The sequence below is a fragment of the Lagenorhynchus albirostris genome, chromosome 20 (genome assembly GCF_949774975.1).
Source record: "Lagenorhynchus albirostris chromosome 20, mLagAlb1.1, whole genome shotgun sequence".
In the NCBI taxonomy this organism is placed as follows: domain Eukaryota; kingdom Metazoa; phylum Chordata; class Mammalia; order Artiodactyla; family Delphinidae; genus Lagenorhynchus; species Lagenorhynchus albirostris.
The window spans coordinates 53,845,605-53,871,504 of NC_083114.1; the positions used below are offsets into that span (position 1 = coordinate 53,845,605).

Sequence of the window (25,900 nt, forward strand, 5' to 3'; positions counted from 1 at the left end):
GTTTCCAACACAACCATCAAGACTCAAACGGGATTTTATTGTTAAAAAGGGGGCTTGGTGGGGGTGGAAGCCACTGCTAAGTAACAAAACCAGATTCCCTCCCCGACCCCAAGCACAGCATGGGAATGTTCCTGCCCCAGATGTGGGCCCAGGAGCCCTGCCCCATTAACAGTTCCCTCCCCCCCATTTCTGAGGCCAAGTCGGGCCACAGGTCTCAGAACGGGGTTTTGGCAGCAGGGTTTTCTGTCCAGGGCTGGGAGGCCAGGGAGCCCTGCCATCCCGGCCGTGCCGCCTGGGCTCACCTCCCTTTCCCAGTGGCACCGCAAGCACGGAAGTGCTGGGCAGGCACCCTCACCGTTCCCGGGTCTCAGGAGCCCCCGCCTTCTGAGATCCTGAGCTCCTGCTCGCAGGGCACCCCCGTCTGCCCAGCCTCCATCTCCCATTTCCTGCTACACCCCATGCAGTCTTGGGGGCAGGAGGGCCGGTTCCAGGCAGGGCCCCTCAGTTATGTTGGAAGCGTCCATCTTTGCCATGGGTGCTTGTGCCATGGGGCAGGCGGGGCCCCCGGGTAGCCCGTTGGGAAACACCAGCTGGGTTGGAGGGGACAGCAAGGGGTGAGGAGTCCCCAGGGCCTGCAACAGGGGAAGGGCCACGAGCAGTGCTTTAGGAATGCCCCTCCGTCCCCTCTGATCACCCAGTGGCTTTGAACTCCCTAGGGGCACAACCCCAAGGTGCCAGCCCCACAAATATTCTTCAAGAACCTTGTTTCCAGCAAGGGGCAGCCATAGGGCAGGGAGCTCCACATGCTTCCTCCCTGGGCTGACCAAGCGCTCCCCTCCCATTCCCTCCTTTGCTGGTACTGACCTGTGTTCTGGCTTGGAGGGAGTTTGACCTTGGCCATAGGCAGGGAGACCTTTCCCAGATGCCGGGTACCAGAGGCTGGGTGGCCGCACACTTGCACCCTGTGGTCCGAGATGCTCTGCGCGGGATGGGGCCCCAGGAGGTGTGTCTTGGGGCGGGAGAGCTGTGTTGGTTGAAGAGCAGTGACGTGAGGTGGGAGCCGCATGCGGATCTGATGCAGGGGTCTGCCCCGGCAGCTATGCCAGCTTGGGGGGATACGGCATGGAGGGTGGTGCACAGCTAGGGGTACCCTGGGGCCGCTGGACAATCCAGCCCTCAGAGCCCCACCAGCAAGGCAGGGGCCCAGACCCCCCAATCCTTGTCCCTGGACTCACCCCTTGCCCTGTGACCTCAAAGGACTGTGACCTCCGCTTCCTCCTCTTTGCCTCCAGCAACTCCTCCCGTTTCTTGCCCAGGCTTTTCTTCTGGCCACGCAGCCAGGGCCCGGGGCCATCGCCACGATGCTCGACGGCCCGGGATGGGGCCTCACCCGTGCTGCTGGACAGGTTGTCCTCACTGGCAGCGTGCTGCAGCATGGGGCTGGGTGGCCGCTTGCAGGCCAGCAGACCGGGGGGCCGCGCATCGTCAGCCTCGCTCAGCGAGTGCAGGGACAGGCTGCTGCGCTCCATGCTGGGTGCCAGCAGGTGGCGCCCCTCGGCGCCCAGGGCCCGAGAGCGTCGCCGGGCAGCCTTCACCGAGATGCACTTGGTGTCCGTCAGGATCTCCTTCCTCTCTGCGGCGGGACAAAGGAGCACCCAACCGGGGATGAAGGCCACATATTCCTCCCCCTCCTGCACCTCCAACACCCCTTCTCTGCCAAAGCATCCCCCCTTGCTTGCTGTTTAAGAAACTTTGGGCAAGTTTCTGAGCCTTACTTTCATCTGTAAACTGGGGATCTGTAAACTAACCCCACTGGCTTGTGAGGATTTTTTTTTTTTTTTTTGGCCGAGCCTTAGTTCCCCGACCAGGGATCGAACCCATGCCCCCTGCAGTGGAAGCGCAGAGTCTTAACCACTAGACCGCCAGGGAAGTCCCAGGTTATGAGGAGTAACTGAGATAACGGGCATAGCCTATGGCCAGGGCGTAGGGGTTCGGTCTATATTTGCTCTTACAATTATTTCTGAGTGGGAAGGTGGGGCGTGATCCTAAGCGCCATGTGTTCCCCATTCCGGTTTCTGATTGTGCCCCCAGCTTTGTGAGGACAGAGCAGGTCGTTAATCCTCTCTGGGCACTGGTGCCTCTCTTTCTAGAACGGTCAGCACCCGACGCATGGGTGTACTTAGCAGTGCAGAGGGAAGGAAGGGGCTCTGGGCTGGGTGATCTGAGCAGTTTGGACGATGCCAGGCTCAGGCTGACAGGGTGGGCAGGGGGCACACCTTTGCAGGACAAAGGGATCTCTGACAGGTTCTCACTGCTGTCAGGGGAGGAGTTGATCCGGCCGCTCAGGCTGCCCAGGCTGTCCTGAGTGGGGGCCTGTGAGACGAATTGGTTGGGAAGAGAAGCCACTGGACACAGCAGGGACCCTATGTCCCCAGGGAGCTGTTTTGGAAAGGCTCCATCCCAACCACTGGGTGTCCACCCTGGTGCTCCCACCTGCAGCAGAGGAGCCCATCGGGCCAGCGGCGCTCAGTGCTCACCTCCTGCGTCACCAGGCTGCCAATCTGGATGGGGGGTGGGGTGGGCACAGAGGAGCTCTTCACCTGCCAGGCCCCGGAACTGGCCTTGGACACGTGGTTGGCTTCACTGAGGTTGGCAGAGGAGGATGGGCATCTGTTGACCAGGCTGGTCCCACTGCAGTCCCACCCCCACCCTAGGAGGGAGCTGTTGTGTAAAGGGAGAGAGGACCCAAAAGTCCTGGCTCCAGACCTGTGCCACCTTCCCCCTTTCGTTCCTGCTCCATCCCCCCCCAGTAAGCCCTAATCTGGGCTGGCATCTCTGGGACACAGCCCGTGGTGGCTCAGGCAGGAAGGACTGGCAGAAAGTGGCCCCTGGCCTCACCTCTCTGTGCTGATCGGAGGCAGGAAGCTGCCCTGCAGGAGCTGGGTTTCGGAGCTCAGCGTCTTCACGCTCTCTGGGTCAGACTCTGGGGTCGGCAAGGTTCCTGCTCTGCTAATTTTGGGCATGGAGCTGTCCTGGGGAGGTGGGGAAGGGGCAGTCAGAAGACTTGGTCCTGGGCCGGGTAACAGCACAGGGTGACAAAGGCACACAGGGTGTCTGGGGCTGTACTAGGGGCTGGGAGCCCCAGAGGGCAGTGGGCTTGTTCTCGGTCCCCAGGGACAAGCTGTGGTAGGCTAGGCATCCCCCGTGGCACTGCCTGGTGGCCTGGTCTCCTGGGAGGGCATCTGGGGCCATTTGTCATATCTCAGATAGCCAAACCTGACCTTCAGACCCTGGGTGGGGACAAGTGCCAGAGAAGAATACGCCGAGAAAGGAAGCTTACTCAGGCTTGGCAAGCCTTTGGGTGGGATAAGAAGAAAGGAGTCAGCTCCCTGGAGACCAGCCAGCCTGGTCCCACCGCCATATGCCAACGACCTGCACGCACTGCCCTGGCCATCAGCCCCTCCCTTAGCGCGTGTGCGCGTGCTCAGGCCCGAGGCGCCCACCTGCAGGGCCCCAGAGGCCACGCGGTCCATGATGGCGGCCCGCTCCAGGCTGCCCTCGTCCTGCGCTCGCACGTACACGTCGTACAGCTCCTGCAGGCGCTGCGGGACGGCCAAGCTGTAGTCTGCCAGGGGAGGGGCAGGGCTCAGCGCGTGCCCTCGGGCCCTCCGCGGGTCGATGGGGCCCGTGGGCGGCTCGGACGCGCGGGGCGCGGGCCCTACCGTCGATGATCTGCCGCTGGCCCTGGATGATCTCGTCGCAGAGGCTGCGGTGCTGCTCCAGGCGGCGCAGGGCCTCGCGGCGGTGGCGGAGCGCGCCGTCGCGGAGCAGCGCGTGCGACTGCATCTCCGTGTTCTCCACCTCGAGCTCGTGCACGCGGCACAGCAGGCTGAGCACCTCGCGCTGCTCCTCGGAGCCGATGCGCCGCGGCAGCGTCTCCTCTAGGCGCCGGCCGCGCGCGCGCAGCTCTCGGCAGCGCTGCTCCAGCGTCAGCTGGGGACCAAGCAGGGTGAGCGCCAGGCGGGCTCTCGCTCACCGCTGAGCCTGTCCCCGCGCCTCCAGTCCCCGGACTCTGGGCTCCCGGCTGAAGCCCCGTTCCGAGGCCCACCCTCGAAGCTGCCTCTCGGGCCTTGCAACCAGGGGCTGCCCCTGAGGGGCCCGTCTCTGCCTACCTTCTTGCCGTCCTGACCACAACCCATCCCTGGAACCAGCTCCGTGGATCTGCTGAGCCCCAGCCCAGCTGATGCCCTCACGGCTCACGGTGCCCTGAAACCCCCTGGCCAGGATATGCTCCAGAACAGAGGGCAGAGATCTGGAAAATCCTAATTATGATATTGGCTACCATTTTTTGAGTCCTTGGTATGTGAAAGGCATTTGTTTAATCTTCCCAACAACCCTACTAGGGCTGACTACTCCCATCTTACAGATGAGTAAGAGAGGCACAAGGAGGTGAAGGAGTTCAGTGAGGTCACAGGGGATTTGTGGCCTGAGCTCCCAGCTCCCAGGCCTCCCCCAGCCCCTTCCTGCTGGGGCCTCTCAAACCCACTCTCCCAAACCCCAGGCACCTTCTGCTTTCGCAGCTTCTTCTGCTCCCCCGTCAGGGCAGCGATGCTCTCCCGGGCGCAGGCCACCTCAGGGGGCTCCAGGATGTCTGGCTGGTCATCGCCTGTGTCCGAGTCCTTCTCACTGTCGTCCTTGGTGTAGGACTCCTTGCGTTGCTCCTCCCTCCACTTGAGTGCCCTGCGTGACTTCTCGTGCTCCCAGCTGCCGCAGCCCCACCCCCGAGGGAGACCCGGGATTCAGGCCACGGTGGGAGGCACGGTATGCACCTCCTGCTCCCAGCCCCTGCCCCAGGCCGGGGGTGCTCACCCTGCAATGGTGAGCAGGTGGCGGGAGGTGTCGATCTGCACCTCCATGGCGTGGTTCTCCAGCTCCAGCAGGTGTCTCCGCACGTCCATCTGCTCCTGGAAGGCGCTGAGGAGCTGCTCCCGCAGCTGTCCCATCTCAGCCTGCTCACCCTTCTCGCTGTGCAGCTGGACCTTGGCTGGCCATTGAACGGCAGGTGGGGGAGGTCAGTGGAGGAGGAAGGGTCAGGCCAGGAACGTCTGGACTACCTGGGGCCCTCCCCTCTCTTTCTTCCCAAAAGACTTCCTGTGCAAGCACCTCCCCAGAAAGACCTCCTAGATTACCACAGCCCTCCCACATCCCACTTCCGCATTGCGTCTTCAGGCTGTGACCCAAAGGGGATTCCCAGCTTCTCTGTATGAACTGGGCTTCTGCCAGCCTTTAGAGCACCTTTCTGTCAACTAATAAAAGGTGCCCTTTAGACACTTTGGAAAATCATCATAGCAAATACAGAAAGCGTATGAGCTCTGTATCCCTTCTGGTGATGCCAGGCACAGTCTCGGAGCCCCGCACTGCAGCCCCGAGAGTGACGCCCCACACAGCTAAATGCCCACGTGCCACTCACTCGTGTGATACCACCTAACCCTCAGGTCGAGTCTCTGAAGCAGAGATCGTGATTCCATTTGACAATTGAAGGACAGAAGGCCCAGAGTGGTTGATGACTAGCCCAAGGCTACCCAGCCAGAAAGAATCTGCGTCTAGCTTTGAACCCGGCCCTGCCTGACCCCTGAGCAATTTGAGACGGCCTGGACGGGCTTCGGGAGACGGGCTCCCACTAACACAGACCCACACGCATACCTTGGATGTGACAGATGTCGCCCCGCTCCAGCCGGCCATGGGCCTGGCCCCGCCCACCCTGCTTGTCCATCTTGCACTTGAGCCTTTCGATCTCGCCCCGCAGGTCGGCGATGATGCTGGTGTATTGCGCGATGTGGTAGGAGACGTTGAGCAGGTTCTGCTTCACCTGTGGGGATGGGAGGGGAGCAGGTTCGGTCACCTGGACGCCGGGGCCTGCCTGCGGGTTCCTCTTTTCTCTTTCTTACCCCTAATCTTTCTGACAGTAATGGCCTCCTTGCCTCTGACCCTACAACCTCTCAACACTGCGTGCCTCCGCCGGAGGCATACTCCTAAAATGCTGCCTCCCCTGGTCAACCTTCAGTGGCTCCCTACTGCTTGGGGGAATGCCCTAATTCCCCCACCACTCTCTCTAGATTTTCTTTTGACTCACTGCTCCATCAGGAACATTCTGCTCCAGCCGAGGAACCATCCCACTTGCCCCACTCCCACCACCGACACCATCTCCTTCCTGCCTCTGGAACCTCTACCCTTACTGCTGCCTCTCTTCCTAAATTTCCTCCCCATCCTGTTTCCCTCTCACAGTCTCCAAAGAGCTACAGGGGATCCCACCAGCACTCCCATCCCCGATCGTTGGCATCATTTCCTGCTGTTAATATTCTGAACTATCAATTCAGAGTATTATTATTACCTGTCTCCTCCCATCATTCAGTTCCTTGAGGGCTGGGATAAAGCATAAAGTGCCTGGAACAATGGCTGGCGAATCGTAGTGTCGGGAGAGTGTTCACGAAATTCTGTCTTAGAATTCCCACCCCTCTACCCACACGGTGGAAACAAACGTCCTAACAGATAGTGGGGATTCTAACGCGTTCACCGGCGAGGGTGAGAACGTGGGCTTGGGAACCAGGCAGACACAGCCCTAGTCTCAGCGTCATCACTGCCCTGGGACTGGGAGGTCACCTAACTCCCTTCAGCCTCATTTTCCTCAGCTGTGAAACGGGGACAGAAATAACGCCTGCCTCGTTTGAGGATCAGATGAGATGATTTGATAAAGGCATAAGTGCGTAGTAACGGCCACCTCTGTCTGTTAGGATTAGGGGCTTTGGAAAGGTAAACATCTGACTGAGTATCTGAAGATGAAAAGGGAAAGATGGAAGGGGATGATGGGGCTCAGGGCTCACAGACCTTGCATGAGAAGAAGGGGACTCTCAAGGGCTGTGGGCTTCTCGGCAGGCAACAGGGAAGGGCACAGGGGTGACACTGGACTGGGGAGTGGGGCCAGTGCAATGGTGGCTGGTTCCAGAGAATGTGCGGTGCGGTGGCAGGGCCTGGAATCAGTCCAGGGGCTCGAATCTTGGCCCAGGAAGGCGGGCCCTGAGGGACAGACCAGGGGTCCCTCACCCTGGTCTTGATGTTCTTGGCCCGGCCAGCGTAGGTCAGGGTGTTCCGGGATTCCTCAAAGGCACTGCTCGCTGGGCTGATGTGGGCGATCATCACTGTGCGGCTGTTTCCCCCCAGGGAATCCTGGATGGGGCCGAGGGCGGGCTGTGGTCAGCAGGACCCTGCCTTCCTGCACGCTGCTCCTGCCAGGCTGCTCGCGATGCCCTTGTGGGGTGTGTGTGTGTGTGTGTGTGTGTGTGTGTGTGTGTGTGTGTCCCTCTATCTCACACTCACACACACACACGCGCACACTCTCACAGCCGCTGGTGCCAAGCATCACAGGACTCTCCCCTCCTCCTCTGCTGTCCCCCCTTCTTCCCTCTTCCAGCTTCTTCGCCAAAGTTCGTATCCAGGTCAGGGTCTCCCGGCTTCCCTTCTCCTCCCCTCATACGTGAGAACGAGGAAAGGCAGCGGCCCTGATTGGCTGGGAACCAGAGGGGGAAGAGCCCCGTGGGGCCCTGGGCCCCTCCCCCATCCCTTCTGGCTTCCCAGGTCCCCCTTTATCCGACTGCTGGTGGCGCTGTTGTCTTGGCTGGAGTGAGGGGGGTGATGGGGACCTCTGTATGAAGGTTGAATTTGGCCTGTGGCCACCGCCTCCCTTGCCCTGGGCTTGCCGTGCCCTCCTGGACAGACAGAGAGTGCACAGCGGGGCTGCGGGCTTGGGGGGAGACAAAGCCCTTGGCCGCAGCAGTTACCAGCTGGGCGACTCTGCAAGCTCCGTCACCTCCCGAATCCTCAGCTTCCTTGGGTTTCGAGGGTGGCAGGAATTAACTGTAAGTGCAGTGATGCTGGCAGGCCGATTAAGTCACCTGCAGCTCTGCTATCGGCCCAGACAGACCTCTGCTGGGACCCTACGTCCAGCACTTACTAGTGTGAGGCCTTGGGAAGGTTACTTAGCCTCCCAGTGCCTCGGTTTCCTCATCTGCAAATGGAAATAGTCATCCCCTAACTCAGACTCGCTGACAAGATGAAAGGGACCGAGAAGGGGGTGCTGAGACAACGAACACAGAGCCCAGCCAGGAGCGGGGCCTCCCCGACAGCAGCCTCTGGGAGCCCTGATGCTGACTGACCACCTGAACCCCCAAATCCAGACGACTCCCAGTTCCCCTAGACCCACAGCCCTGGGGTGGGGGGTCAGGTGCAGCCCTTTTCCCTCCCTGCTGCCCAGTCTTTGGTGAGAGTCACCAGATAACATACAAGACACCCAGTGAAATCTGAATTTTGGATAAATAACAAGTGGGTTTTTGTTTTTTGTTTTTTAGTATAAGTATGTCCCAAAGATGGCATGGGACATACTTATACCCAAACAGCTTTTGTTTATTTGAAATTCACATGCAGCCGGGCGTCCTGCATCTTTCCTTGTGACGCTGGCGGCCCCACCCTGGGTGCCCAGGCGCTGGGCCCAGTGGTCGTACCTTCAGGAGCCGGGTGAGCTTGCTGTCACGATAGTTGATGTACTTGTTGCTGCTCTTGTCACTCAGCGCGTTGATGCAGTTGCCCAGGGCCAGCAGCGAGCGATTGATGTGGGCCCCCTCTTTCATGCGCTGCCCACGGTTCTGTGTCTGGGGGGGGGGGCGAGCAGTGGGTGTGACTCCCTGCCCCGGGCCATCCTGAGTTGTAAACCCCTCCCTCTCCCCCGGGGCCCTGCAAGGGAGAGATGCTGAGGGCCTGGTCCCGCCCTCTGTCGGGGGGTGGGGGGGCGCGGTCACGGAGGGCTTTCGAGAAGGTCAGAGAACCGGAAGGCCTCTGAACAAGAGGGGGGACAAGAGGCTTCTGAGGGCTGAGACCCTGGCACGTCGTCTGCCCTGCGGCACAGCTAAGGCAGCGCCGAGAATGCGATGGAGGTGGGTCGTGGCTTCCCAGGCAGCTCAGCTGAGAGCCGGCCCGGCCACGGGCATGGCAGCAGGCGTGGCCATGGGCACACGGCTCTAGAGGGTGCGCCAGGCTTCAGGGAGGGAAGAGGGAAGTTTGTGTGTGTGTGTGGAGGGGGGGAGTGAGTGTGTGTGAATTGCATGTGTATATGTGACAGCATGTATGTGTGTATAAGAAAGTCTGTGAGTGAGGAAATGGGTTGAGGTGTATGTAAGTGGGTGTGAGAGCAGGACAGTGTCAAGTCCCAGGAGGCTCTGCCTACAGCCGCCCTCGGGAGACGTCTTTGCCCAGCCTGGTGAAGCTGGGACCCACTCACTCCAGTGGCCGCGGGGCACACCCTCTCCCCCCGCGGGGAGCTGGCTGCTCCCCTGTACTCCTCCTCCAGGAAGCCCTCAGGCCGTTACTGGAAGAGAGGGGTGTGTTTCTCCAACCCCACCCTGTTTAAACCAACCCCACACGTTCAAACCAACCCCACACGTTCAAACACAAGCCCTGTTACATCTCCCTGGCGCTGTCCTGTCCCTTGCATTTGCTTCAGTGCTAACAGTGACATCACGCAGCCCCAGCACTCACGTGACCCTGAAACCTCCAAGTTTGCCCGCAGGAGGGGGCCCGGGCCTGGGCCCAGGCGCAGGGCCAGGCGGACAGGGCTTAGTGATGGGGGACAAATGCTGAGAAATGGGTGATGGACCTTTTCCTCTCCCTGATGTGGTTGGCAAGGGCCCCCTCCCGGGCTCTGCCCAGGGTGGCCCCAGTCGGGGGACGTTGTTTCCCCCCTGCCCCAGCTCCTCATTGGGCCCATTCATTCTCTTGCCTGTTCCCCGCTCCTCCGGGGCAGCCACTGTCTCCTTCCCTGGAGAAATCCCCACGCTCCCAGGCCCCTTCCCACAAACAGCCCTTGTGTGCTTCCCCAGGGTCCCCCCCATCCTTCTTGCTCATCGGAGACATTCCTCAGTCCCTTCCCCTCGGGGCCCCCCTCATCCCCGCCCTCCCTGGGACAGTCCCCACCCTCACCCCTTGGGGAGCTGGGCGGCCAGCATCCCTGCCCTGCCCCCCGGGCTTTCTCCCCAGCCCCACGGGGAGCTAGCCTCACCTGGGAGGCCCGCTCCGAGCCAGCCAGGTCGATCATGAACAGGCGGCCCTGCCGCACCTCCTGCAGGACGTTCTTGACCCGGCTGCGCTGACGCACGGCCACCTGGAGCACGGCGTGGGAGCGGGAGGACGTCTGGTTGGCGGCCGTGGGCTCCTGGGTCCTCTGCCGGTTCCCCTTCAACAGCAGCTGCATGATCTGGGTGGGTGGGGACGGGGGAGGGAGGCCACTCCTGGGGACCCGTGAGGATGCTCCCACGTCCTGCAGCTGAGAGGTTGGGAAGGGGCCCAGGCAGGGGTGGGTCGGCCCCCCGGGTGCTGCGGGGCCTGGGAGGTCAGGGTCTGTCTGTAAACTGGGAGGCTGGTTGCCTGGTCAGCCCCCAGGGTCTGCGTGGCTGGGGTCGTGTCATCCAGGATTCTCTGTGTCTGCCCCAGCCCCAGCCCAGCTGTGCCGGGCAGCTGCTCCCTCCCACCCATCCCCACCCTCCCCGGGAGGTTAGTGTCCCTCCCTACTGCGACTCGCCTCTTTGGCATTGACGGTGGAGACCTCGGTGATCCCGGCCACCTGGATCACCCCTTTGGAGTCCTCCCTCAGCTCCAGGTACCCCAGGGCAGGGTTCAGCAGGTCCCGGATCATCTCATTGTAGATCTGATGGGCCAGGTTGGGAGGGGCAGGGGACAGATGTTAACGGGAGACCAAGGGCAGGAGGTTCAGGCAATGACCAGGTTCTCTGTCCCTCCCGAGAGCTCCAGGCTCCTCTCAGGGAAACCCTGGTTAAGGAGGAAGACCCCTTCCTTCCTATGGGGTGGGCGTAGGGGGCTTCAGCACCCGGAGGGAAACATGGGGCTGCCAGAGGCAAGGGTGCAGAGGCATCAGAACCACACGGAACAGGCTGGCCAGGCCCGGGACGGGGGATGGGGCCTGACCCACGGCCGAGCCCTGTTTGTTGCTAGGCAACCCATACTCGACCTTCACCTGCTCCCACCTCGCAGGCCCCCAGAGTGCATCTTGCTGGCTGAGTCAACGCCACGCTGGCTGGAGCAGCTGCTGGCAGCACTGTCTCGCTGCCCTTCCTGAGCTGTCACCCGGGAGATTATCAGCTCCCGGAGGGAGCCGGAGAGGCCAGGAGCCAGATGGCGTCTAGCCTGCTGGCTCTCCTGCCTCTTCTGGCCTCTGTGTGCCCCCCCCCCACCGCCTGGCCACCCCCGCTGACCCCTCATTGCCTGGCGGTAGCCCTCATACAGGTGGGCATCAGAGGCTGTGGCAAGAGAGCAAAGGCTGGCAGGTCCCACCTGTACCTATAGACACTGAGTGCCTGCACGTAGCCCGGCAGGGCAGACAGGCTTGCCTTCCAGGAGTGTGCCCAGGAGGATGGCGTCTGGGAGGACGGCTGAGGTCTGTGCTCCGCGACAAGGCTACTTTGGGGTATGGCACAACGGGCACGGCTCGGCTTTGAAGCCCTGGGGTCCTGAGTTTGAATCCCTGCTCCCTCACTTACTGTGTGACCTCGATCTAGTTGCCTAACCTCTCTGAGCCTCAGTTTTTATAAAGTGAGGCCAACCATGTGCACATGGGAGAGCAGCAGCGATGAGCACCCCAGGAAACTGCCCCGTGACAGGGAGGTGAGCCAGTCCGGTCCTATGGGCCTCTTGTCCAAGCCCACGGGACGGGGTGGAGGGAGGACCCACCTCCAGGTAGGACATGGACACCTCATATTCCATGTCGTTGCTGGTCTCCTCAATGGCACAGAAGAGGTCATTGAGGGTCCGAACGTAGATGCCGGGTTCGTGGTCTGTGCCCAGCATGGTGTAGGTTTTCCCGCAGCCTGGGGCAGAGCAGGGCGGTGGGTGAGCAGGGGCTCCTGGAAAACCTGGGTCTGTCCTCAAGGCGGGACCCTCCCAGATGGCCAGGGAGGTGGGGGGAAGGGGAGAAGATGGCATCCCTGGCTGGCGATGGGGCTCTGGGTCCAAAGCGCCCTGGGGGAGGGTGGTTTTAATCAGCCACGTCCTCGGACCCTGCTCCGGTTGGGGCCAGACTAGCTCGGTGGTGGAGGGCAAGGGGGCTTGATTCTCAGAGGGGACAACCAGGGCACACAGTCCTCTCTGTGGGCTGGGCTCCCCCTCACCTGTGGGACCATAGGCAAAGACAGTGGCATTGTAGCCTGAGATGACGCCTTCAATGAGGCTCTTGGTGGTGGCCTGATACACCATCTCCTGCAGGAAAGAGGAGACCCGTCAGGGGCCTGGGCACAGGCAGGGCAGAGCACACAGGCCCATGGGCACATCCTGGCTCCCAACAGAAGCAGCTTCTGTCCCTGGAGCCCTCGGCCCCAGAGAAGTGGGGTGGGAAGTGGGGAATGGATGTCTCTGCTTTCACCCCATGGGGGGATGCCAACCTGAAAGAGAGCTCAGGACACCTGAGACGCCTCCCCCCACAGCCGGCTCCCAGCCCCCAGCCCCGAGGACGCACGCATTACATCTGCCGCTGGGAGCATCCCGCAGATGGGCAAGACGGGGGTCCCTGGGAGGGTGTCAGCTTCCCGTAGCTCCCCTCCCAGCACCAGATGGGCTTCAAGCACTCTCCTCCAGCTCCCATAGGGGCCACCTGTGGGGTGTGCTGTGTGGGTCCCCGTGTAGGGCGGCCTCTGCGTGCTGACCGGGGCGTGTCCACGCAGGAGGACCTGAATGCCACACGCAGGCACACGCACACTTGCACGTGTGGGGAGACAGCAAGTGATGGAAGGAAGGCTGAAGGTCGGTGGCAGGGTCCCCCAAGGACTCCCTCCTGAGGGGGTCAAAGGGCAGAGAGAGGATCTTGTGTGTCCCTGGGCCCAGGCCCCCCTCACCTGGGTGGCAGTGAAGTCAAAGGCCACGTCGAATAGGTAGGACTTCTCCCGGGAGCGATGCGCCCGCAGGATGTCGTCGGGGTCTTCCATTGGGTCCATAAGAACCACCATCTGCAAAGGTACCCGAGGGGAGGCTGGTGGTCACCCGGGAGCCCCAGGCCCATACCAATGTCAACACTGACCACTGACCTCACCTCTCCTCACTCAAGACATGGGAAGGAGTGGGGACGATGCTCTGTGTCCGGGAACGCCGGGGCCAAGAGGTAAACTGAGTCCTGACAAAGGACAAGGCACTGAGGGGGACGGGCTGTCCTAGAGCCACCCGAGGTCGCAGAGACAGTGATGCAGCCCCTTTCCTGGGTCGGCAGGGGGGCCAGGGCCAGTGACAGCCCGAAGAGGACTTGAGAGCAGACAAGGCATGAGGGGCAGCCCCTTGGAGGGGCAGAGGGAGCTGACTGACAGAGGAGGCTGACTTGGGAGCCCGGCCCGGCTCCATGGACCTGGGAGATCCACATGGGTCCCTGTCGGTGCACCCCCGTCCAGCACCAGGATTCAGGAGGCCCAGTGCCGGGAGGACCACAGCCTTGGAACTCCCACCAGACTCCTCCCAATAGGTACACAGCTGTGCTCACTGCGTCTAAACTGGCCTAAGACCCCTGGGGTCCCAGCAGGGCCCCCTTCTGGGATTCTCAATGGAGGAGGGAAGAAGGAAGAGGTAAGACAGCTCCCTAGGAGGCCCGACCCAGGACCCTCACCCAGAGGTCTTATCCAATCAGATGGGATTCCAGGTAAGCCAGTTAGAGGGGATGCTCCAGACAGGCTGGGCTGGGGCTTTGTGCAGGGAAAGAATGAGGCCACTGACTGAGGCCCCCTCACAGCCTGCCAGAGGCTGGGTGGCCATGGTGAGCTGAGTGCAGGGTGTCGGGGCCTGCGGCTGTACCTGCGGTGCCCACCTGTCCCCAGCCACCACCTCAGGGCTTCAGCCCCAGTGCCCTGTAAGCTTGTCCCAGGATCCAGTTCCAGGCTCAGGCCCTAACGCCAGCAGCAGGAGCCCTGATCAAGTTTCAGACCCAAATGAAGATACACCCGCCCACAAGTCCCCAGGTGTGGGTCCCAGTGGAACGCAATGGAACTTGACCAGATGTACAGCTCTCACCCCTGCTGCCAGAACTCCTGTGCATACCGGCAGCGCCAGCGGCCTGAGGGCCACCCTCTAGGGACCTTTGATGCAGGAGTGGGTGAGCTGTGTGCACTGATGCCTGTCACCCACTGATCACCTTCAAGTGACCTCTGGGCACTGCCAAGTTCATGGCACCGTCGGCATTTGGTTCTTTTGACATCCAGGCTCCTGAATCAGGACATTGTCAGCACAGCTGCTATGATCCCCTCTTAAAGAGGGCGTTAGGGCTTCCCTGGTGGCGAAGTGGTTGAGAGTCCGCCTGCCGATGCGGGGGACGCGGGTTCGTGCCCCGGTCCGGGAGGGTCCCACATGCCGCGGAGCAGCTGGGCCCGTGAGCCATGGCCACTGAGCCTGCGCGTCCGGAGCCTGTGCTCTGCAACGGGAGAGGCCACAGCAGTGACAGGCCCACGCAAAAAAAAAAAAAAAAAAAAAAGAGGGCTTTGTCTGGGTCTCCATCTGTCTGGGCCCCAGCCTACGCCCCACCCTTCAGAGCATCACCCCCATCCTGGTCCACTCTGGCATACAATGGAGCCCTTGTGCCCCTCAGCCAGGTGAATTGGAGCTGAGCCGCGGAGGGCTGGGGTGGGGTGGGGCGCTGTGGGCTGCACAGGGAGTTCAGGCCGGGTGACCACGACTGCTGGGCACCTTCTATGGACCAGGCATTAAGCGGGGCCCCGAGGAGAGAAAGAAAATGAAATGTGGTTTCCTGCCTCTGACATCACAGTGGAGTGGGGAACAGATCATTGTAATAACAAGCGCCGGGCTCCAGGAGGCAATCAGAGCACAGAGGAGGGGCACGTGATCCGTGATGCAGGTTTTCCCCTGCAGGAGGGCTTGCTGGAAGAGGTAGCACCAGCACTGAGTCGTCTTTTTTTTTTTAAAGTTTATTTACTTATTTTATTTTTGGCCGCGTTGGGTCTTCGTTGCTGCACGCGGGCTTTCTCTATTTGTGGAGATCGGGGGCTACTCTTCGTTGTGGTGCGTGGGCTTCTCATTGCTGTGGCTTCTCCTGTTGCAGAGCATGGGCTCTAGGTGCGCGGGCTTCAGTAGCTGCGGCACACAGGCTTCAGTAGTTGTGGCTCGCGGGCTCCACAGCACAGGCTCAGTAGTTGTGGCGCACAGGCTTAGTTGCTCCGCGGCATGTGGGATCTTCCAGGACCAGGGCTCGAACCCGTATCCCCCGCACTGGCAGGCGGATTCTTAACCACTGCGCCACCAGGGAAGTCCCCAGCACTGAGTCTTAAAGGATGAGTAAGAGTTGGCTGAGGAATGTGAGGTGAGGAAAGCAGACGAGGGAAAAGCATTAGCAAGGCCACGAGGTGAGAGGCAGGCTGTGGGCAGACGGCCTCAGCTCCGAGTCACTGGCGATTCTTATGAGAAAGGCAGGGATTTTTCCTCCCGTCCCGTCTGCCAGGAATCTCGACAGCACAGACCCAAGATGGCCACAGAAGGAGACGCTGGGGCCCCTCTGTGAGCACATGCTGCCCCCGCTCTGGGAGGCTCCTGTCCGTCCTAAATGTCACCCAGGCTGGCAGCCAGCATGTGCCCGAGGAACGTTTCCTCAATAAGGCTGCACGGAGGGAGCTCTGAATGTACCACATGCAGTGCTGCGTGCTTTGCACACACTTTCTCATTTTCCCCCACAGCTTAGAGGCACTCGTATCATCTCAGCATTATCATAAGGAATCAGACTGGTACTCAGAAGCTGCACTGCCAGGTACAGAGCTGGTTGGATTCAGAGCTGTTGGGTTCCAGAACCCAGGCCCCTAACCACCAGACCTCCCGCCCCTGCCTCTGGACCAACAGCTGCCTTCCTGGGGCCTGTCCTGGTTGAACTGTGTCCTCCCCAAATTCAAATATTAAAGTCCAATCCCGCAGTCCCTCAGAATGGGACCTTATTTAAAAAGAGGGTTGTTGTAGCTATAATCGGTTAAGTTAGGGTGCGGTCCCTTTATAAGGACTGGTGGTGTCCTTATAAAAGGGAAATTTGGACACAGACACGCGTGGCGGGAAGATGACGGGAAGAGACACAGGGAGAAGATGGCCATCTGCACGCCGAGGACAGAGGCCTGGAACAAATTCTCCGTTGCAGCCTCAGAAGGAGCCAGCCCTTCAGACTCCTGGCCACAGAACTGCGAATGAACATATTTCTGTTGTTTAAGCCGCCCAACGTGTGGTACTTGGTTCCAGCAGCCTTACAAAATGATTCACTACTGGAGGCAGGCTCCTGCCTCAGCTCTGAGGGGGTGGGCTAGTCTGGGAGCGCTCTTTCACAATTCCCTGCATCTTATATTTTTTAAAATTAATTAATTTTATTTTTTTTTGGCTGCGTTGGGTCTTTGTTGCTGCGCGCGGGCTTTCTCTAGTTGCGGCGAGCGGGGGCTACTCTCGTTGCGGTGGCTTCTCTTGTTGCGGAGCACGGGCTCTAGGCGCACGGGCTTCAGCAGTTGTGGCTCGCGGGCTCAGTAGTTGTGGCGCGCAGGCTTAGTTGCTCCGTGGCATGTGGGATCTTCCCGGACCAGGGCTCAAAGCCGTGTCCCCTGCCTTGGCAGGCAGATTCCTAACCACTGTGCCACCAGGGAAGCCCCTCTGCATCTTAAATGTTCATGCCTGTGGCATGCTGGGCACCTGACTCTGGGAGGTTTCAAGGGCCACGCTGACCACACAGGATGCACAGGGCCCTCCCGATGCTGGTGGGATGGTGGAAGGCAGGGCCGGGAGTGGGGAAGGTGGGTGGCACACGGCAGGGCTCTGTCCCCACTGGTCCAGGCCTGCTAGCTCAGCAGAGGCCCCTGGGCTTGACCTCTCCCTGCCCCCACTGCCTCCACCTCCAGACGTGTTTTTCATTCAATGCCGACTGTGACCTTTCCACGGTTCTAGCTTTGGGCCTGGAAACCCAAGACCCGCAAGGGAAGTAGGGGGCCTCAGGCTCGGGGGAGGGTGTCATCCATAGCCTGTGTCCCCATGAGGGACCAGGCTCCTCGCCCGCGTCTCCTAGGTGAGAAATACCGTGAACAAAGCGTGTCGGGAGTTCTTCCGCTGCACACCGCTAGCTGCTGGGCTTTGACCGGCTTTGCAGTTTTAACCGCTTCTTTCTGGCCTCCAAACGGCTAAACTGAGACCAGGGTTTCACAGTCTCGGCACTATTGACACTTTGGGCTGGATCGTTGTTATCAGGACTTGTCCGGTGTGTTGTAGGATGTTTAGCAGCAGCCCTGGCCTCTACCCACCAGAGGCCAGGGCGCAGCCTCCTCCCGAATGTCCCCTGGGGAGCAAAATCGCCCCCAGCTGAAAACCTCTGACCTAGACTATTCCTCCTCAAGCCTCCAAACTGGCAGCGAAGATCTCTGGGGAAGGGGATGTGCAAGTTGGGTTCAGGTTCCATACTGCTGTGTGACCTCGGGAAAACTGCACCACCTCTCTGGGCCTCAAGTGCTTCCCAGTTGGAAGTCTGGGAGGACCAACAAGGCCGTAGCCTTGAGAGAAGAAATCATGCCAGCACTCCTCGCCTACTCAGGAAGCCCCAGCAGAGAACGGGCATCTGGGGAGGCCCCAGCCTAGGAGACATCATTTCCAGTCCCGGGAGCTGAACCCATAGCTCCTGTATTCTCAGGGTGTAAACAGGACACAGCGAAACAAAAGCCTGATTCTAGGTGGCTATCAGCCCTGTAAGGCTGTTTCTAGGCTGTTTGTTTTTTCTTTAAGAAGGAAAATTCATGGCTGGTCATAGTTCTAGTTGTATAAGTACCACCTTGTGGGTACTAAGAAAGGAGATTTTGATCTCAGGAAGGGTGTCCCTGGGCCCTGGCAGCCTTCAGGCTAGATGGAAAAGACCCGAATGCTGAGCTCATAAAGCCACCAAGGCCCAGCTGGCTGCTCAGGACAGAGCCACACCTGGCTGATGCCCTGGCCAGGTCCCCACCTGCCTACAGGACTCTGAGGACCCTGAGGCCTCGGGTGAGAGGACGTGTGACCAAGATCGTCTAGGGCTGCATCTCTCATGGGCCTACAGTGTCGCCCTGGGAGCCTGTAAACTACAGATTCCCAGGCACTACCCAGATTCACTGAATGAAAATCTCTGCAGAACTGGGCCCACAGATCTGCCTTTTTAACCTGCCCTCTTGCCTTGTACCCATTCAGGCACTCAGTAGAAGAATCCTTGCATCCTGGCAGCATTATTCATAATAGCCAAGAGGTAGGAAGCAACCCAAATGCCCATCAACTGATGCATGGGTCACCTAAATGCAGAGTGACCATAGCCTGGGATAGTATCCAGCCACAGAAAGGAATAAAGTTCGAACCCAGGCTACAAGGCGGATGCAGCCTTTTTTTTTTTTTTACTTTTTGGCTACACCGCGTGGCTTGGGGGATCTCAGTGCCCCAAGCAGGGATCAAAGCCCCGCCCCCTGCACTGGAAGCGTGGAGTCCTACCCACTGGACCGCCAGGGAAGGTCTTACAACGTGGTTGAACCTCGAAAGCGTTATGCTCAGTGACACAAGCCAGACATGAAGGACCACGTAGTGTATGATTCCATTTCTACAAACTGTCCAGAACGGGTGAATCTAGAGAGACGGAAAGTGGTTTCCTGGGGCCGGGAGGGGGCTGGGGAGATGGGCGGGGTGGTGGCTGAGGGTGGAGGGAAAGACTTCTTGAATCCTCTCCCAGTCACCCTCCTTTGGGGCTGCAGAACCAAGAAGCATCCAGATGGTGGGTGTGCACGGGGGGCTCCGCCCCCGGGCAGGTGAGTGGGGCTGAAAGCGGCCGGGCTGCTCCCACAACACTCACAGTCTCTGACTCTCGGCACCTGTCACCTTATACTTCATTCACCTTTCACAACAGCCTGCACTTGCGTGGCACAGCTCTCCCTTACAGGATTGCCTCTAATCCTCTCTCGACAGCTCTTGGGCTGGGCCGAGCAAGTTCTTTCTTTCTTTTTTAATTAATTAATTAATTATTTTTGGCTGCGTTGGGTCTTCGTTGCTGCGTGCAGGCTTTCTCTAGTTGCGGTGAGCGGGGGCTACTCTTTGTTGCAGTGCGCGGGCTTCTTATTGCGGTGGCTTCTCTTGTTGCGGAGCACAGGCTCTAGGCGCACGGGCTTCAGCAGTTGTGGCTCGCAGGCTCAGTAGTTGTGGCTCGCGGGCTCAGTAGTTGTGGCTCACAGGCTTAGTTGCTCCGCAGCATGTGGGATCTTCCCGGACCAGAGCTCGAACCCGTGTCCCCTGCATTGGCAGGCGGATTCTTAACCACTGTGTCACCAGGGGGGTCCAACAGCAGAGCAGGTTCTTAACATACTGTCTTCTGATGGGGAAACGGAGACCAGGATCCGGAAGCCCCTTGGTGGCTCCTCCGATAGGACCCCAGGGGCACGGGGCGGGGGTGACAGTTGGGCTTTGAACAGATAAAGGCTAATTGTGGGATTATGCATATGGTCAGGTGACTTAAATCCTGTCGACAAGCATGGTCTGGAGGGCTGGGGGGAGGATCCGCAGGCTGCGGGCTCTGTGGGGGGGAGGGAAGGGAGCCGTCTGTTCCGGAACTTCTGGGCCCCAGCGACCTCTCAGGCTGTCCCTACACCTTGCGGCCATCAGTGGCATCCCTGAGGGGTCTGGCGTCAGGGTCTATTCCCGGCCCAGATGCTAGGAGACCAAGCTCCTACCTGACCCTTCCGTGAACACAAAGGTGTGGCCGTGACAGATCGGGGACAACCAGACAGGGAGCCCTGAAGCCAGAAGGGGGCAGGCAGGAGGTGGACCAGGGTTTCACCTTCCTCTGGGGCCTGAAACCATCCCGTGTGTCAGCCCTGGAGATAAACTAACCTCTATTAAACGCTGACTGTGCACCAGCTGCTGGGTAAGCACTGGGCATGCGTTAGCCCGTGAAGACTTCTAAGACAGCGCTGTGCCAATGATCCCGAATCAGATGGGGCGATGGGGGTGGGAAAGACCACAGGCACCCGGGCCACCTCGTGACAAATCCAAACCCTAACTCCGGCTTCCCCAGAATCCGGGCACGCCGGCCTCTTGTCCCCAGAGGACACTGCCACATGAGCGTACCTCTGCAAAGCTAGGGGAACAGTGTCTCCCTCACCTGCAGGAGGATGACGCCTAGCTCTAGGCAAGGCAGTCCTAGGACCCCGCACGGTGGCCCAAGCCAGTGGCTGGCTGAGGCCTCGGTCCACCTCTGCCCACTCAGAACCCACCGACTGGTGGGCTTTGGGAGCATCGCCTCCCTGCTGACCACCAGGGGCCGGGCTTCAGTAGTGACCTCGGGGCTGCTGTGCTTGGCGGCTCCCGACCCGCTAGCCCGGGACAGCAGGAGCAGGGGTGAAGTAAGCCCTGCATCACAGAGGAGGCAGAGCCCAGAACCCCAGGCTAGCAGAGGCGGGGTTGGGGAGCCCTTCTGCGGGGCTGGGCCGTGACGGAGGGCCACAGCCAAGGGAGCAGGGGAAGCAGCGGGTCACAGGCAGATCCGCCTCCCAAGCACACGGCTCTTTAGCGGGGGCCGGGTGCTGTGTTGGATGCTTGGGCCCAGCTGCACCTTTGCTGGGAAAAGACTCAAAGGCCCTGCTGTCCTGGGGATGCTCCCAAACTCACCCTGCCAGCCCACCGGGCTCCAGACCTCAGGGAGAAGGACCAGAGTAGCTGGCCCATCAGTGAGGCTGGCCAAGCCTGCAGCCCCCAGCCTCCCTCAGGGCCAGCTACGCAAGCCTGGATGGCCTGGGCCTAGAGAAGCCATGGGGTCACCGGAGAAGGATGGAGGGCAGGGGCAGGGCCTAGCCAGAGGGCGAGGCTATCCATTTTACTCTGTGGACATCACCTTACTGGTCAGAGGGACGGAGCACCTGAGCGGCGGCTGGTTTTTCGGAGGTTCCCAGCCTGCCATTTGCTGTGGCTTCTCCCAAACTGCAGCCCAGGCAAATGTATCTTTGGGGTTTTTGTTTGTTTGCTTTCTTTGGCCCCACCATGCAGAATCCCACGCGGGATCTTAGTTCCACGACCAGGGATCGAACCTGGGCCCCCTGCCGTGGAAGTGCAGAGTCTTAACCACTGGACCAAGGAAGTCCCAGGCAAGTGCATCTTTGAATCCAGCAGGGAGAGAAGATGCTGGGGGCCAGAAGCTTAGCATTCTCCCTGCAGGGCCTGGAGCCCACACTGCTCAGACCACTCTTTCCATGTCTAAGCTGACAAAGGAGCAGCTCCGTTGGGACTGCCCAGCCCTTGGGACCCTCTCGGAGGCGCAGCTCGGCCTCCCTCTCCACTGGCAGGGACAGAAAGGAGCCAGTGTTTGCTGTGCGTGGGCACACAATGGGCTGTGCCCGGGACCAGAGCATTTCTCTCAGCATCAGTTAATATCTGTCAGCCCCCACGCCGGCTGGGAGCCAGGAGCGGCCCAGAGAGAGGGCATCATTGTTCCACCTCTGAGGACCTGATATCCTTGGGGACAAGTTGGACAAACAGGGAGTGGCCTTGCCTGGAAGGAGGTTTCTCCTCTCGAGTTCTCTGGCCGTTCATGGCTGGCCCCTCTCATCAGCCAATCCAGCAGCCCTGGGCACTCTCAGTCACTTATAGATGGTAACTCACAGCTATTAAATGCCTACTGGGTACCACGCCCTGGGGAAGCACCGTGCATGTATTTGCGGCTGAGGACCCTCCAGAGGAGGCATTACGGTGACCGTCGCCACTTACAGAGGAGGCAGCTGAGGCTTCTGGAAGCAACCTGGCCCAGGCCACACAGCCGGTAAATGATGGAACCTACACTCCACGGCTGTTGTGGGCATCCACGCTGGGTTCTTCCTCTAGATGGGTTCTTCCCAGCCCCCCGCTGCCTTCCTTCAGGCCTTTGAGGAAGGCTACCCTTTTCCAACAGGGCGCGGAGGAAGAGAAGTCAGGAGGCTGGTGCTACCCAGCTCTGTTGTGGCCACAGCTTACTGGGGCTGAAGGAAGAGGCTGGGTGGGGTGAGCACTGGCCCCCAGGGACCCCGAGGCAGGCAGGCATCGCAGGCTTCGTCTACCTACGGTCTTCTGACCATGGCCCTTGGGCTTCCTGAGTCCAGCCCGCCAGGCTCAAGGCCAGCAGGTGCCCACTTTACGCCTCTCTCTGCAATGCACTGCGCCGCCCTGACTCCTCTGACCTCCTAGCACATCCAGCCACCTGGATGAGCCTGGGCACTCCGGAGAAGCTAGCAACGGCCACAGAGCAGAGGCAAGGGGTTGCTCTCGGGGTCCCCAGAGGCCATATCACCATGATGCTTCTACCCAGGGAGCAAGCCTGCCCCCACCACTGTGCCCATCCCCACCCCAAACCTGAGTCAACTGCCTACCCCAAAAACCATTCTGGCCGTGGTCTACAGAGTGTGCCCCTTCTCTCTCTGGCTTGAACCACACTGCCTTTTCTCCGTTACCCAAGTGTATCACAATCCCTCTCACCACAGGGCCTTTGCACATGCAAGTCCCTCTGGTTGAAATGTCTCCCTTCAGCACACTCCTAATGACCTCTTCTTCATCCCTCCTGTTTCAGCTCAAGCACCCTTTCTCAAGGAAGCCCTCCCTGACCTCTGGGTCTAGGTCAAGTTCCCTCCTATTCTCATATCTCCGCACATTTCTTTGCAGCCCTTGTTGGCTACAAACTCATACGTTCATGATTCAGTTCTTTCATTTAAGTCTCATCTCCCTGCACTGGCAACGGAGGGAGGACAGGGTCTCTTCTGTTCACCGTGGTTTCCCGGCTCCTAGCACTGTCCCCAGCGTGTGCTGTGGGCACTTGATAAATATTTCTTGTCCCCTGTGTAGACGGAGGTGGGGCTTGCCCTGCCCACCTAATCATGTTGACAGGAGAACCAAGAGAGCAAACAGACATCCAAAGACTTTGCAAAACATGAACAGTCTGGAGGTGAGCATTAGCTCTAGACCCTATGAACACGTGCTCTACGGGTAGCAGACCCACTAAGGTGGGGAAGTCAAGTCATGGGTACACGGAAGGTGTGTGAATTTTTTCAGGGCTGGAGGGAGGGGCTCAAGCTCCCCCTCCCCCTCAGACCAGGGAAGCTTTTAGCTCTCCTTGGATCAATCTAGGGAGGCTTCCTAGAAGAAGGACTATGGTTTCCTTGATGATGTAGTCAATAGTACAGCCAAGAGTTCAGAGGGTAGAGGAAGGGCCCTTCCTGCCCCTACCAGGTGTGAGCAGACCTCTGCCCTGCCCTACAGCTCCCAGCCACACAGCCCCATGTACCTGCTCGTCTACTTTATGGGCGATGAGAGTGGCTCCTTCTTCCAGCTCCGCCACGCTGATGGGCCGGACCCGGAGCGCCACCTGGGAGGGAAGGCCAGACCCCTGGGATTAGATGCAGAGGGTTGTGCCGGGCCGCAGAGAGAAGGATGAGAGGACCCCAGGAATCCTCCCCTGGACCAGCCCCATGGGTTCCTCTCTGTTCAGCCATCCGAGCCTGGTTCATCTTAAGGAAAACTCAGTGGTTCAAGGCTACCCTCTAGGTCGAGGGTACCAGGTCCACAGACTGTGGGCTCTGTCTGAGTCTACGAACTTCCCAGGAGCCTGTGCCCCAGGGAGAGCCCCAGCGGAGAGAGCTGTCTGCTCCGCCAGGCTGCATCAGTCACGCCCCAAACTAAGCACCTGCATCTCCCCTGGGCTTTGAACTTGGAGCCCCTGGCAGCGGAGCGGCCTGTCTGTGCGTCTGTGGATGACGTGGGCGGGAGGTGGGACGGGGGCCCAGGGGACATCCCCTCCTCGTGCTGACAACCAGTGACTGCATTCCCACCCGAGGACAGTGCCATCGGAGGCTCCCACCTCCCTCTATCCTCCCGCCAGAGAGAGATGGTGGGTCTTCATCCTGGGCCTGGGTCTCCCCCCAGACGGGGCGCTGCTGCTTCTACTGATCAAGGGGAAATCGCTGTCCTTGTGGGGCACCAAGGGGGGTGTGTGGGTATAACTAACGGGCCCTCGTGCCAAGTAAGAACCCTTCACTCTCAGACGCACTTCACTGCCTGTCAGGCCGCCCACACCGGCCTCCTCGGCCAAACTCCACGGGCGGCAGGGAAGGCCCCTCCACCCCTGCCCCAGGGGCGCGCACATCGCGCACCACACAGGCCAAGGCAAGCCATTTCCCAAGAGACAATTCTAAACTGCCAGAGAGGATGTTCCAGAGCCCCCCCGGGCTTGCCTGGGGGCCTGGGCCTGAGGTTCGTCTTTGGAGCCGCGAGCTCACCCCACAGAGGCGGGGGTCTCTGGGGGCTTCATTTTCCTCCAGTTACGTTACCACCCACCTGCTGGCGATGGCGGCCCTTTCCCGGATCTCAGAAGTTAGGGGGTGGGGAGGGGGCTGGGAGAAAGCAGTGGCCTTGGGGTCACTGAGTCTTCCCCCCATCACTCAGTCTGGCCCCACTGATAATCAGAAACCTGTCTTTGTCTCCACCTGTCTCCCGTGCCCCCCACTCACACCTCTTCCTCTGCCCCAGTCCCCGGGGCTATGAGGGGCCATCTTGGTTGCCTCCGGCACTTCTCGGAAGTGTTGAGTCCTTACTTGGGCGGCATCTGTGTTGCAACCCAATAACCAGCTACCTTCAACCCTGTACCAGCTCCTCTGGTACCTGGGGGCTCTTGTTTACCTACCTGTGATCCTCAAACCCTTTAAACTCCTGATGCCACCGGGCTGGCATGCCCTGGTTCACCAGGAAACTCCCACCTTCCTTCCCCGGGCAGGTAGGTCAAGCCCTCCCTGCCCCTGGCTTTTCTGGATCAGACAGCAGTGTTGTTCCAGAGCCCCATGTGCACAGGTGGCGGTGGGGGGGGGGGGGCGCCCTGCTAGGAAGGTGTAAAGGGCGAGTGGGACTGAAGCCAGACTAACTTTCCAGGCCTTAGCAGGGTGGCCATGATGCCCTCCTTCCTGACATGCACCACTCGGGGCAAGTTGCTCGGGACGCTCCCAGCCCCTGACCCTGAGTGTCTACTTAGCGGGGGCACCCAGTACGGTCCGGAGGCCGCCCGAGGGTGTGGGTTCGGGGGACCAGGGATGGGGTCGAGGAGGGGGAGGTTGACGGGTTCTCACCATGAGTTGCTGGTCCTTGGAGTCCCCGCTGTCCTTCATGCTGGCGGCGGGTGGAAGGGCTCAGGCCGCGACAGCGGTCGTGGCCGAGCCGCAGCCCCACCGCCGCCGGCTCCCTCGCAGCCTCGCCTGCGCTGCTGCTGCCTGACAACCCGAAACCAACGACGCGCCCGCGGCCGAGGCCGCCGACAGGGAGGCGGGGCCGGGGGAGGGCCCCGACGGCGCCTCCCGCCTCCCGCGCCCCCGCCCCTCCGCGCTGCTGCCGAGGGGTGGCCGCCTCCGCCGGGGAGGCGCCCTAGGCTGCTCCGCTTTCCCGGCGAGTGTCCGCCTGTGCGACCCTCCGGCCTTCGGCGCGGCCCTGCGTCCGTCCGTTTGGTAGCTATCGGCGCCCCCTCCCCGCGCCCCGGCGCTCGTGGCCTGGGCTTCTCTTCCACGGCCCTCCAGGGGGCGCCCGTCCGGCCGCGTGGCTCGAGAGACGGAAACGCTGCCTCCCGCTGGGGCCGCGAGCATCCTCGGCCGGCCTGTCTGTCTGTCTGTCTGACTCAGCGTCTCCAGGTCGGCGGCTGGCAGCCTTGTGTTTCCATGGGCGCTGCGTGCATCGTGGCTGTGGGCTCGTGTCGCTGGCGTGGTGTCTCCACCGCGTGTCCAATGACAGAGCGGGCAAAGAGTTGGCCCTTTGCCCCGGCTGCCCACCCGAGTGTGCAGGGGAGCATCTA

General features: G+C 60.5%; 1 protein-coding gene across 7 annotated transcripts; it reads right to left on the reverse strand.

The window, feature by feature from the left end:
- Positions 1-26: 26 nt before the first annotated feature.
- KIF19 (kinesin family member 19) lies at positions 27-25,321 on the reverse strand. 7 transcript variants are annotated; one of them, XM_060135146.1, is made up of 20 exons: positions 25,188-25,321; positions 23,357-23,437; positions 12,948-13,058; positions 12,228-12,315; positions 11,791-11,927; positions 10,625-10,750; positions 10,106-10,300; positions 8,556-8,702; positions 7,102-7,224; positions 5,704-5,869; positions 4,870-5,044; positions 4,566-4,764; positions 3,723-3,993; positions 3,504-3,625; positions 2,899-3,032; positions 2,538-2,643; positions 2,277-2,373; positions 1,236-1,633; positions 865-1,024; positions 27-632 (listed from the first exon to the last, which is right to left on the reverse strand). In XM_060135146.1, the coding sequence occupies exons 1-20, from the start codon at positions 25,224-25,226 to the stop codon at positions 502-504; spliced, it is 3,006 nt and encodes a 1,001-aa protein (XP_059991129.1). In that variant the 5' UTR covers positions 25,227-25,321; the 3' UTR covers positions 27-501. The 7 variants fall into 7 exon arrangements, with proteins under 7 accessions (XP_059991129.1, XP_059991127.1, XP_059991128.1 ...); XM_060135144.1 differs by having other exon boundaries at positions 2,538-2,721; XM_060135145.1 differs by having other exon boundaries at positions 27-1,024.
- Between the last annotated feature and the right edge of the window lie 579 nt (positions 25,322-25,900).

What these genes read in the sequence shown, in the direction of transcription:
- KIF19 (XM_060135143.1), bottom strand. Translation starts at nt 25,226, where the DNA reads ATGAAGGACAGCGGGGACTCCAAGGACCAGCAACTCATG. An exon ending in CCCATAAAGTAGACGAGCAG is followed by an intron (nt 13,059 to 23,356) that starts GTACATGGGGCT and finishes GTACCTTTGCAG; the next exon opens with ATGGTGGTTCTTATGGACCC. An exon ending in AGCTCACCCGGCTCCTGAAG is followed by an intron (nt 7,225 to 8,555) that starts GTACGACCACTG and finishes GGCCCCATCCAG; the next exon opens with GATTCCCTGGGGGGAAACAG.